Source organism: Falco biarmicus, chromosome 20 (assembly GCF_023638135.1).
Source record: "Falco biarmicus isolate bFalBia1 chromosome 20, bFalBia1.pri, whole genome shotgun sequence".
NCBI lineage: Eukaryota > Metazoa > Chordata > Aves > Falconiformes > Falconidae > Falco > Falco biarmicus.
In genome coordinates, this window is record NC_079307.1 from 2244581 (window position 1) to 2257616 (window position 13036).

Sequence of the window (13036 nt, forward strand, 5' to 3'; positions counted from 1 at the left end):
TCATTCTCCACATTCCTTGCTGTGCCAGTGCCCCTCCGGCACCTTCTCTCTGGGACAGGTCTGCATCCCATCATGATGGGAGTTCGTGAGACAGGGTGCTTGAACTTTGTTCATGTGGCAAACAATGTTCGGGTTACATGGTGGGGGAAGATCTGGCGATGTGGTGGGGTTTGAATGTCTTTTAAGAAGCTGCGTAGGTTCTTGTTAGGGAGCTGGTTTCCAGGAGGTGATAGGTGTCGGGGCAAGAGGCACAGGTTGCTTTCTCGTCTTAGCCACTTGTGACCTTGAATGGGGAAGCCTCTTCTTCTGCTGAAGGGGAAGGTCCTCTCCCCATCACCCTGGGACCCAGAGTGGCCCTGCAAGGCTTGGGGATTCATCCCCAAAGGCTTGGGATGCCCTGCCCCTCCCATGCAGCCTTGTGTTGCCTGGACCACCTTTCTGGTTTTGTTTTAAGGGTTTGCTCATTGTCCTTGTTCTGTCCATCTCTACCCATCTGCCAGCAGAAGCAATATGAGCTTGGGTTTCACTGCAATTTGGAGCAGGAGGGAGAACTGGTGTAGGAAGGTGATGTAGTAACCTGCAGTTATTCTCAGGCTACAAATACCTAGACAGTGTGTAGCAACATGGATTTGCTACAGGTAGACCCAGTTGGTCAGCCACAGCCAGTACCAGTGCAAGCTTCCCCATCTCCCCATCAAGCCCCGTGTTACAGTGTCCTGAGCTCTGCCAGTGCCTTGGAAAGCCGATGTCTGATCTTGTGCTCTCCCCTGGGCTGATCTCCCCGTGTTGTCCCCATCAGTGCTCTTCAGCCCTCTGTTTGCCGCACTTCACGCTCCTGCTTGCCCCCTGCTCCTCCTGTCCTGCTGCCTCCTGACTCGCAGCATCCTTTAGCAGCCAGCTCCAGCTCACTCCTCGTTCTCTCTCCGCAGTCCTGGCAGAGAGCGCTCACCCCTCACCGTTCCTGTTTTGTGCCTCAACTTCTAAGGAAAAGCCACTTCAGTGATAATTTCCCACTTGTGATAAGTTAAGTGCATCGCTTCCTTTCGAATACATTTTCAGTGCAGTTAAGCTCAGCAGTCCCTTGCCTGTGTGCTTAGTTAAACGTGCTCCTTTGCAGACCGTTGGGGTGGATGGCGTTGCTTTATTCCTGGGCCATTAGTGTCAATTGCGCAAAGCAGAAGCAGAATTTATTCAGGGGGCACAGCTCGTAATTGAGCGAGTTCAGCGCCGGGGATGGATCGGTGCTGGCTGCTGGGAGTGCAGCCTGGAGGAACTTCCCCACTGGGCTGGAGGAGCCGAGCAGGAGCTGCTGGGGCTGAGAAGGAATGGGGTGTTGGGGTGTCTTAAAGTGGCTCAACCTGGGGCTTGTTGGTGGCAAATGAGCGTTTTGCTAGGGAAAAGCGTTTAGCAAGGACAGAGATCTCCAGTGTTTGGAGATGGAGAGAGTTGACTTCTTCTCCACACCTCCTCAGATGAGGAGACCTTATTTTACAGGGTTTAAACTGCTCTGTAACGCTTTGCGGGGGGGAGAGGATGAGATCATTACAGAGTTATTTTCTTCTTGTGGCATTTCCCATGCCTCCTTTTGAAGACGGCGTGCAGGCAGCTGCCAGAGCCTGGTCCTGCTCTGGGGTGGTGCCCTCCTTGCAGAAGGGAGGACCCTTTCACAGTCAACCCTGAAAGACTGCCAGGAAAGGGGTGGGTTTCACCGGGGGCTGTTTGCCTGCTGGCCCCCTGAAGCCCTCTGAGGAATTACTTTGGCTTAGGGAATGCAAAAAAATGAGAAAACCAGGAGGAACAAAATGTCCCTCAAGCGCAGCACAGGATCCCGGCGCTGCAGGAGCTCCTCGGCGGGGTGGCATTTTATTAGTAAACCGGCCGTGTCCCTGCACAGCTGCCTACAGGCATTTTGGTGCTGGCATCACCCCTGTTCCCCGGTGCCATGAGCACTTTTGGAGGGCACCCAAGCAGATGGGCCAGGAGCATGCTCCAGTGCTGCTCCGCGGGGTCGGCCGCAGGGGTGGGAGCCCAGGTTTAGGGACACGCTTCCTCGACGTATGGTCTGGGAGCAGCTGCCCTCATTGATGTGTTGTGGCACGCTCCGAGATGGAAGATGCTATAGATGTGCAGAGCTCTGTTGTTAGCAGAGACAATAGGAGGATAAATAGAAAGGCTGGATGAGCCGAGCACAGGACTTGGAAAGGTGCTAGTGTACTGCTGCATTGCAGAGAGATAAAGACTTTTCCAGACAAGCCATCCCTGCCTGCTGCATCGCTTGCTGCCTGCTCTGCACCAGTCCTCTGTGCCGGCGCAGGGGTCTCCCGGGACCAGGGGGGCGATGGGTGCAGGCAGAGGTGCTGGCAGGACTCGTGGCTGCTCCGTACCCTGCCTCACGCTCGGTCAGCACGCTGCAAAGTGGGAGCTCCGGCTCTTTTTGCAGCTCTTCCTTCCTCCCCAGTCCGGTCCCCTCCTGTTTCCTTGGCATTTGCCAATAAGCTCGTCTAAGGCAGCATACTGGGAGTTGTTTGCAGCTCTGCAAATCCCGGGCAATGAACCAAGGCAGATCTTTTTGAGCCCAGTATATTATTATTAATGTAATTAGTGTGAATCATTTGCATGTGTAAACTTCCAATTGAGGAGATCAGGTACTTTACAAACATGCGTTAACTAACCCTCCCTGGCAAGAAGGTGCCAAAGATTTTTAAAACTTTGTGGAGGGCAGAAGAGAAGGGCAGGGACTTGCAAGGAATTTGCTGCAGGTTACAGCATGAGCCGGTGGGAAAGGCAGAGCCTCCCACCAGCCCAGAACCCCCCGACTCCCTCTGTAACAGCCGAGCTAAAACTCCGTCTGGGTAGGGAAGAGGGGAGGAGGCACAAAGGGGGTTCATTTTGCACTTCCGAGCGCTGCTTTTGACCAGCTCAGCGTGATTTTGAAGAGTTACTGGGGTGACAGCGGATCGGAGGGCACCTTCTCACCCTGCAGCCTTAGGAGATGCTGCTGCGGGGGGGCGGGGGGCTGGAGGTGGGTGCCAGGGCCCCCCCTTTCCTGCCGGACCCTGCTGCTGAGCGAATCATTCAGTCAGCGCCTGCCTGGCAGGCAGCAGGCTCCCCCTGTGAGGGGAAGCGGGTTTTCAGTCCTGTGAGCCATCCCATGCCATGCAGAAGCCCTCAGGCTGCATCTTTGGTGGTGTCACATCAGCGTGAGCTCGAGGGATGCCCTCCAGCTGATCCTGCAGTCAAGGGCGAGGCTGGCTGGGGTGGTCCTGGGGCGCAGATGAGGATGGGCATGCCAAGAACCCGACGGCTGTTTCAGCATGCAGAGCCCAGCAGGAATGCCCCTCGAGCCCCCAGGTGAGTTCAGCAGGTCAGGACCAAACCTATGGACCGTTTTAATCCCATAGTCCAGCTGCCACTGCGCATGTCCCCTGCACGGAGCCAGTAACCTGCATGGGTTTGCACGTCAAGCCTCGTCACCCAAGCTCCGTGGACCGAAATGGGTGTCCCCACTGCTGCCCTGCTTGCAGCCGTGCAGAGATGTCGGTGGGACAGGATTATTGCTGGGGAGGTGCACACACCATTTGACCCCTATATGGATGAGCGTGCGTGCTCTCGGGATGTGCCGCGCGTGTCACATGCACGCAGCACCCGCAAAAAAATGCAGCGTGTCTGCACCAGCCTGTTCTGCCGGGTCGGTGCTGGGTGTGGGGGGTAGCATTGCATGTCGGTGCGGATGTGAGCAGACGGTGCTGCAGTGAGTGTGTGTAAGCATACGCAGTCTGTATGTGCATGGAGAGTGAGCAGATGCTGTAAATCCTGCTGAAGAAGGGCTGGACGAGTAGAAATTGCTAGTGCATGACATAACCCGATACAGCAATGAGTACTGTGAGGGAAACCAGACTGGATGTGGCAGCAAGGGGTTTGGCTTAATATTTATTAGTAAAAAAGCTTCCAGCCCACCTTCTCCATGATAACCGCACCTCGGGCGCGCATCCCAGCCTGACGGGACTGTGGGCAGCACGTGGCCCAAGGAGCGTGGGACAATCTGACCCCAGCTTTCCCCTCGCTCAGGAATTATGACCAAACTTCTGTTGCCACAGGAACATAAACATTATAGGAAAGTTTATGAGAGCGGTGGGAATGTGCCTGAATGGGATTGAGTTGTTCATAGCCCAGCCTTTAATTAATCCTAATAAATAACAATAAAACGTGCTAATCACAGAAATAAATCTGAGATGTGAAGCTCCTGCCTCCAGCGGTGGTCCAGTTTAGTTGATCATTTATGGCGTGGTTGATGGTGCAGAGGCTGGAAGGTAATGCCTGTGACATGAGATGCTGGGGACAAGGCAGGGCCAAGCAGCTTCAGACCTCGGTGGGGAGCTTTTGCACCCAGTTTTAAACCATGAACACCAAGCTAATTCCTGCAAGCTGGTTCCCAGCTCTGTTTAGCCCATAGCAGGGACAAAGTGCTGCTGGCGGGGAAGGGATTGCTTCAAAATCCAGAGGTGTCTCGGGATTGCTCAGTTAGACTGGGAAGAAAAAGAAAAGCCATCTAGGGGTGCCTGGGGGTGGGTTGGTGCTGTGGTACAATGCCTGAAACTCCACTGGGTGGCCTGGGTTTGGAAATTAGGTGGTGGAAGGAGAAGTGAGCCCAGGGAGGGGGTCAGCTTGGTCACAGCCCCAGGTTGGGCCACCAAATTTGCTGGGGTGAGCCAGGCTTAGCCCCATCCCTGCCTCCCCGCGATGGAGCCTTGTACCCTGATAATTGCAATGAAAGCGGCAATCAGGTTGGTAATTTCACTGAGCTCTTTTCAGTTCTAATTAACATTATTCATTTCTTGTGTGTCCTGCTGGGTTGAAACAATCTGTGCTCTCCAGCCCAGCCCTCTGGAACACCAGCGATCTGCATAAGAGGCAACAAAAAAAGTGGTGTGTGCCAATTACTACACTTAGGTAATTAAAAACCTCCTTCCCCCTACTGCCGAGCCACCTCCTCTCCCGTCATTTTCTGTGTGCAAACTCACAAAAGCAAAGACAGAAATTCAGGAGGGCACATCATTGCTGGCGTGTGCCATCTGTGTCTGTGCCAAAGGTGCAGGGAGGTGCTGGGGGCTGTATGAAGAGTGGGTGGGATCAGTGGTCGGGGTCCTCAGCCTTGGCACCCTATTGCTTTTTTTTTTTTTTTTTTTCTTGATACTTAACTGTGGCAGCTGCAGTTCGGTCGTGGACTCTTTGGGAGCAGGTCTATGCCTGCAAAGCAGCCTGCTCCCCTCTGGCCAGGGCTGGTTTGTCCCCACCAAGGGCTTCGTTGGCATTTTCAGCCCTGCTCATCTTTGTGCTTGTGTTACCTAAGGTGGCAGACACCTTATGGCGTTGCTTTCCCTCTTCCAATTTCTGTCTTTGACTGGTGTCCCTGCGGCCAGGCGGGCTGCTGGCTGCACCCATGGGCCCCTTGCACGGGGTGCAGAGGGTACCGGTGTGAGGACATCGCCTGTACGAGCTCAGCCCCTCAGGCTGTGGAGGTGCCAGCTGGTTTTGGGGAGAGCTGTCAGGCCCTAATGGACCAGGGTGCTTGCAGAGGGCGGTAGCAAATTTAAGAAGCTTTGGCTGTGGGACCTGTTAACAGGTCTGGAAAGAGCAGGACCCGCCGTGCATCATTAACTGGGGAATGTGGGGCAAAGGCATGAGCCGGCAGGTTGGAACAGGTAGGGAAGATGTGTGCGTGCAGCTGGCACCTTCGGTTGGTGCACACAACGGTCTTAAAATACCCAAACTCCATCAAACGCCCAAACTTGTGCACACTTTGGGGTGCCCTCAGTGGCAGCAGGGAGCCGAGGGTCTGGTGCAGCATGAGGAGCCACATCTCTCTGCAAACCATCACTGGCTACCCCCAGGGTGATGCGGCAGTGGGGTGTTAGCAGCGTTTCCACCTCCCGGAGGAGAAACCCTGAGGCTGGGGACGCTGGGTTTAGAGAGAAAGAAACAGCAGAGAGAGGGAGCAGTATCACCTCCTCCTTGTGCTGACAGTGGGGTTTCGTCCTCCTGGAGAAGGCGGCCTTACCTTCTGAGCAGGAGCGTAACGAGGATTAAGGATCTTGAGAGAGAAAATTACCTCATTTATGCTTAATTATTTTTACATCATCTTTTTTGGAGACAAGTGCTGTTTTCCGGCACCCTGAGGACCTCTCTCTCCCCTCCCTCCCTGGCACATCGCAGGATGAGAGGGAGGGTGAGAGCCTCCAGCAAGGTGGAGGAAGCATCTCGGGGCTTTGCACCTTGCCAGGAGCTGGCTGGGAAGCGGGGAGGCTGCAGGTTCGGTGGTGGCTTTGCTTTCCACCTGTGCTTGGAGCCTGGCTTGCCAGCCAAAGGCATTCCGCTCGGCTGCCTGTGCGTGGGAGAGGAGGGCTTCCCACCCCGGCGCTGGGCTGCTGGGGGCAGGAGCTGCTGGAGGAGGGAAAGGGGAGCAGATGGAGGGGCTGGAAGAGCATCGGGTCGCTGCAGCGAGCCTTGGCCACGGGGACCCCGAGCGGCGCTCATGCGAGGAGGAGCAGGGTTTTTAGCATGGTGGTTGGAAGGAGTTTGGGTAGGAGCACGACCTGCCATCCCCTAAATAGCACACCGTGCCCAGAGGTCAAAGTGTGTCTTTCCCAGGAGCTTTCTGTGCTTTATTAGGTATATATTGGCTCGAGAGCTTTAAGAGGCAGGGAAGAAAATAAAATAACAACTTTAAGCTTGCCGATCCCGGGGACAGAGAAGTGTGTCTAGGTGATAAGAAGAGATTGTGACCGGGTGCTGTGAAGGGCGAAAGCACTTATTTCACTGTTGCCTCATGCGTTACCTGAGCCCCACTGCTTTTCAAAAGCACTTAAATGCCCATATGATAGAGGGAATGCTTGGATTGCACACTGTCTGGCTCCATTATTATCCAGGGATCTCCAAGCTGATGCATTTCACAAAAAAACTGGCGTGGAGGAGAAGAGAGGAAATATATCTTTTTAGTTCAGCCTGCTTACAGGTCCTGGGGGATAATCTCTGCAGAAGGGACCGGTCTGAGAAATTCAAGCCACATCTGGCTTCTCATCCCCCAGTCCTCCTCCGCGATACGGCTTTGGCAGTGAGGGTGGACACCCCTGTGCAGAAGTGCTGCTCTCTGCAGCCGCAGGAGCCTGTTTCATGGCATTGCGATGGGCAGGCCAGAGCCAAGCATCAGATACCCACCTGCATTTTATTCCAGCCCTGCAGCTCTAAGCTATCGACAGCGCTGAGGTCCAGAGTACAATATACTAAAACCGTCCTCTGGGAAGAAATCTCAAGTTGTGTTCAACTCGAGCAACTAAACTCTCAGGTTGTGCTCAAGTTGTTAATGCAGCTGAGAGCAAGAGCCCGAGTTCTTGGTGTTCAGCCCAGGCTGAATCTATTGCCTTTTTTATGTAGATAATAAAAATCTGCTCACATTTAATTTATGATTATCGTAATATCATTATGGAACAGCAGTAAAATTGTTTAATTTATCGGATGTTTTTCGCACCAGAGAGGGAGGATGGTGCAGTAGTTTGGGTACTTGCCTAGCAAATCAGCTGGGGAGTCCTGGGCTGCAGGCTACCCATCTCGCCTGGGGCTCGCCACCTCATGGGGATCCATCATCCCTAACCACCAAATGTTGCCTGTTGAGGCTGAGTGGGTTATTCAGGCTTCTTTTGTAATCGTTTAGAGGTACCTCTGACAAGAGGTTAGATGAGACGAAGACAGCTTGTCCCCCGGTGGGTACTTGTGTCTTTGCTGGCATCAGTAGCGAACGTGGGAAAATAAGTTGCCCACCAGTAAGGAGAGAGCTCACCCCGAGAAAGGACAGAGTCCCTGAAGTGTCAGGGTAAGTCTGCGTGCCGCAGATAGATTCATCCTTGCTGCTAACTCCCCTGCTACCGCAGTCTGGCGTGTATAGCCCATTAAGCCCCTTGCATTCGTTGAGGTTACCCTGCGTGAGACCTCCCAGAGGCTGCCGTGCTCTTTCTCACTGCCTCCGAAGTTAATTTGCATCCCAGCCACTGCACAAGTAATGAAGTAGATTGGGGAGAATATAAACAGTGGATCTTAGGCTGAGTGGTTTTATGCAGGGACATTATCCTCCATCGCTGGCATCCAACAAAGCGCGGCTAAGTCCCAACGGCTCCATAATCCCAAACTTCCTTGGAGAGAAGCTGGGTTTTAGCTGGCTGAGGGGGGGGGGGGGGGGGGGCTGGAGGCTTCTTCTGCCTGGGGAAGGGCTTTGACAGCGGGCAGCCCCCAGACCCTCTGCTCTTCGCTTGTCTGGAGAGGATTCATGGAAATGGAGGGTTCAAACCTTGCTTGGGGATGTGGGGATGGAGGGTCACAGGGCTGGCAGAGACCTTCGGGAGGAGCAAGACCAGCCCCTGCTATCAAGGAAAATAATCTCCTTCAGGAGCAAAGTCTCTTCTAGGTTTGCACCGTGTTGTCTTTCGGGGGGCTCAGTTTCTTCATGAGGCTAGACGTAGAAGATTTCTACCTCCAGACCATCACTGGATAAGTGAAATGCTTAGCTGGGGTAAGGTGCAGTAAGTAAGGGAGATGCAGCGATGCAGATGATGCGTAGGGAAGGAAGAGCTGACAGAGAGGACAAATGGTAGGAAGCTCAAGGTTTCTCTTTAGAGGTGTGTCAGAGCTGGCTCTCTCCTGAGATAAATTTTCCTCGCTCCTTTGTGAAGCAGCGCGAGCTGCTTTCCCGGCTCTGTTTTGCATTTCTTTGCCTGGCTGCAGGGATATGAAGGTCTGAGCAGAGAATGACAAGTGATGGGTTTGGTCAGGAGGCAGCAAGCTTCACCCCCTCCACCCTCCACCCCCCCCCACCCCACCCCCCCCCCCCCAAAAAAATAATGTGGTTTGGACTCAGGATAGAGGTTTTGGCTCAGCTCTGGTTGTCTCTGAGTTTGCAAAAGAGCAAATGCAAGCGGAGGAATGAAAGGTGCTTTGGTGGCTGGTTCTGGGGGGCTCTGACCTCTCCGCATCTGAAATCATTGTGAAGCTTTTGGGCAAATCTCTGGAGCCACCAGTTTAGATGGATATCGGTGCCCTGAGCACCGCAGGTGAAGTGCTGACATTGTCCTCTTTGGACACTGAAAGCACTTGGTTTCTGAAACTGCTGCTGGCAGCAAAGCTAAAAATAGTGCCAGGAGGACCAGGAGGGGCTGGGGAAGGGGGGGCAGAGCTCCCCAGAGCAGCGCATTGACGGGTCACCTCTCTGCCTCTCCCCAGGTGCTCCGTGGACAACCGAGTCACCCGAGTGGCCTGGCTGAACCGCAGCAGCATCCTCTATGCCGGCAATGACAAGTGGTGCTTGGACCCTCGGGTGGTGCTCTTGGCCAACACCAAAACCCAGTACAGCATCCAGATCCAAGATGTGGACGTGTACGATGAGGGCCCCTACACCTGCTCCGTGCAGACAGACAATCACCCCAAGACATCGCGTGTCCATCTCATCGTGCAAGGTAAGAGGAAGGAAATTTGTAGAGGGCTTGGGCTTGGTGCTTTAATTTCTGTCCTCCCTTTTGCCCTGGTGTCTTCTTCTCCTATTGCTCCTACGCTGAACATCTAAGACAACTTGGTGCAAACGCAGAGGATGATCAAGAGGCTTGGAGAGTCCCACTGGAGCTGGGCAATGCATTTATCCAGCTTCCCTGGAGTACTCGTGGGGCTCTGATAGAGGCAGCTCTGCCTTCTGAAGTAGTCGCTGACAAACCCGTGTTGCTGTTTGTTGTTGTTGTATTTTTATGGTTTTTTTTTTTTGTTTTCCATGCTGGAGGCAATGCTTGAAGTAAAACTTGTGTTGGGGAAAAAGAGAGAGCTGGCAGATTTGTGTACTTTGCGGGGGTGTGTGTATGCCTAGCAACAATATGTGTTTGTATGTTGAAACTCTGCACTTCTGGGAGGTGGAGGAGGAGGAGGAAGGCCGGTGTGAGGTGGTGGACCGCTTGCGGTGGCCATGCGTGCGCTTGCCGGCACGTGAGCGCACCTCTCCGAGGCTGCCCAGCCCGCGGGGGATGTACATACGTGTGCTCTTCAGCAAGTGTTACAAGCACACGTGGGCTCTCGAGAGGGGACACAGGAGCGTGGCACCGAGCGGCCGGGTGCTGGTGCAAGGCAGCTGCCGTGGCCGTGCTGCAGGGCGAGGGGCAGCCTGCCTGGTGGGACCTAGGGGGCTCGGTTCGCTCTTAGGGAGGCAGCCTCGGGGAAGATTAATGGAAAATTTCTAATCCCTTGCTAGCAACCTTTTTTTCCTTCTTTTTCTATGATTTGGCCAGGAGCCCTCTTAGCATGACATACCAGTCTGAGTACTGGAATCTCGTCTCGGGCTAATTTTCGAATGCTGATGGGTGTATTGATTTGGAAACAAGCTGGGTTAAAAAGGCATTGGTCTTGTACACAGAGTCGGGTTGAGCTAATCCGCCGTCGATATGCCAGGCCTGAGCATTATTGACAGCCTAATGAATAGAAGGGGGGAAAAAACCCAAACCCAGGGCCTTTATTTTCCCCCGCTGCCTCCCTTTCCGCTTTCTCTTTCCTCTTCGAGCAATCAAGCAAACTAAACAGAGCCGGACTTTCTCCATCTCCATTAACCGCGGAGAGAAAGCGGATGCATTGCTAGCCCGGGTCCTTGCTGTTTATCTTGCAATCTGTTATTACCTGCCTGAGTTTCTTAAGCCAAAGTCGATCACCCACAAGTTCTGAAGTCGCTATCAGACGCTGGGGTGATGCAGGACAATTTCTATCTGTTTTCTTCTGATTCCTGTTTCCTGACTTAAATTTCCCATATCACCAGACATCCAGGTCCATCCCTCCTGTGTCTTGCTCTATCATTAGGAAGAAATGTTTGGGTACCAGAGGAAAAGGTTGTATCTTAACTCTTTGCAGCGGTACAGTTAAGTAGTGGAGGATTCAACGATGGGCTCAGCCTTGTAACGTGCTGAGCATCCTCGCTGCTGCTGACAGAAGTCCTGGCTCTCAGGAGCAGGCCCCCTAATTTCAAGAGCTATTGCTTGGCTCACCCAGCCCTTTCTCAGGTGGAAGGTGGCAAGAGCATAATGTGCAGCAACGCGCTGGAGCAGGACATGAAAGTGAATATTGTGTCCAATCAAAGGGAAGCTTGCCTTAATGACCCCGATTAAAATTCGGCTGAGGTGCCAGGATTAACTCTCCTGCCTCAGAAAATGGGCCCAATAAATATGCAATCTGCTATAATCCTGTCCTAAACGATGTTCAGCTTGCGGGAAGCGGTGCTTACCCCTCCCTCCCAGGAAAGCAGGGTGTCCACGCGCTAGATTTCAGGGATGTGCCAAGTTCAGCACACAGCTGTGGGATTTCTTGCCCCCTCCCCACAGCCTGATAGGAAAGGAGAAGCGGTGATGGAGGGGGGAAAGGGGGTGTCCCCTTTTAAATGGGGATAGTCCAGGTGCAGCCGGAAAGAGGGGGATGTGCAGGTTGCTCTGAGCAGGTCCTGACTTTCCCCTTGCTGCACCAGGAAAGGGCCTGGGGGCACAGCTCTGGAGGCAGGAGCACTCCAGCCTCTCAGGATGCAATTAAATCGAGCCCCGGGGCGGGCTGCGATCTCCAAAAGGGACTGGCCAGGGAGGGCAAGGAACTCTTCCCCTTCAAGCCGGGATTTCAGCAGCCTGCTGCTCCCCCAGGCAGGCGTGATGGGTGCATATCAGCCAGGGTCCAGGCACCCCCAGCCCACACCATGCATCGCTGCTTCTCCCCAAGTTTAGGCAATATTGCTGGGAAATGGCTGTGGATGGAGGGAGCTCGGAGCTCGGGCATCCCTGGTGTCTGCCAAGGGCTGCTGGAGGAACTGGTGGTATGAGGGAAAGAGCAAAGTCCAGAAGGACAGGGGTGGGAGAAGGAGCTTCCTTTAGGGAATGAGGGTTGGGGATGGTCCCCCAAGGCAGTGGGAAAGAATCTGCTAGAAACCACAAGAAACCAAGGATGTCCAGCTACGGCAAGGGAAGCACTGCCCAATTATTTCTAGGTTGACTGTGTTGATGGCTGAGATCCCAAAATAGGTGGGTAGAAGGCACCTCAAGAGCTAATTTAGCCCGTCCCCCTGCAATAAGGCAGAGACATCACTGGCAAACACATGTGAAAGCTATTCTTGAAACTCTTTAACAAAGCAGGTTCTCCAGTCTCCCTAGACGATCTATTCTGCTGCTTCGCTACCTTTATAATTAGAAAATGTATAGCTAATATCTAACTTAAACCTTCTTTGTTGCAAATGAAGTGGAGTTTTTCTCAGCGTATCCCCAGCGGACGCAGGAACAATTGATCAGTGTCCTCTTTGTAACAACCTTTTGCTTTCGGGAAGGTTGTTATCGTGTCGCCCCTTAGCCACCTTCTTTCTGAAATGATGCAAACCCCATTTCTCCCACCTTTCCTTGTCGGTCAGGCTTTCAGAAATACTTGTCAGTCTTGAAATCCTGCTACAAAAGGCAAAAGGTGATTGCTGCTGATCCAGGAATAGCAGGTCGGTGCATCTCTCCTTCCCGCTGCCTCTGCGGTAATGTGGGACAAATGAGCCTGGGGAAGGAGACAACAGACCCTTGACATTGAATCCATCAAAGTTCAGACCTGCTGTTTTGGGGACTGCTTTAAATGGGGTCACGTTCACTGTTGGTGATGCCAAGTTGATGTGAGCCAACAGCGCAGCTGCAAAAGGTACAAGGAGCTCCTCAGCAGCTGGATCTCCCCAGGAAAGAAGCTTCCAGACTACAGCTGGACCTAAAATGAACAGCTCAGGGAGCACCCATGTCATCTGCAGTGTCTGGAAGGTGGTCCCTGCCGCAAGACCAGACAAAGCCCAGGGAAGCAGCACCGCCCGTGTTTGCAGGAGTCTGCCTTGGACCCTGGGAAGAGTGAGGTGTTTCTGGGTGAACATCCCAAGAAACAAAATCCGGGGAAGCCCCACTTGCAGTAGGCAAGCTCTGAACTGGAGGGACCCAGGCTTGCCTTTCCTCTCCTCCTCTGTATCCCA

At 53.5% G+C, this 13036-nt stretch overlaps 1 protein-coding gene across 7 annotated transcripts in view; it reads left to right on the forward strand.

Annotated features, from left to right (window-relative positions):
• Nucleotides 1-13036, forward strand: part of LOC130141715 (protein CEPU-1) — a 361301-nt gene that overhangs the window by 299040 nt on the left and 49225 nt on the right. For all 7 annotated transcript variants that reach the window (XM_056322849.1, XM_056322843.1, XM_056322847.1 and 4 more), the window contains one exon: nucleotides 9268-9500. In XM_056322849.1, the coding sequence (XP_056178824.1) occupies nucleotides 9268-9500 (233 nt within the window). The remainder of the gene's footprint in view (nucleotides 1-9267; nucleotides 9501-13036) is intronic.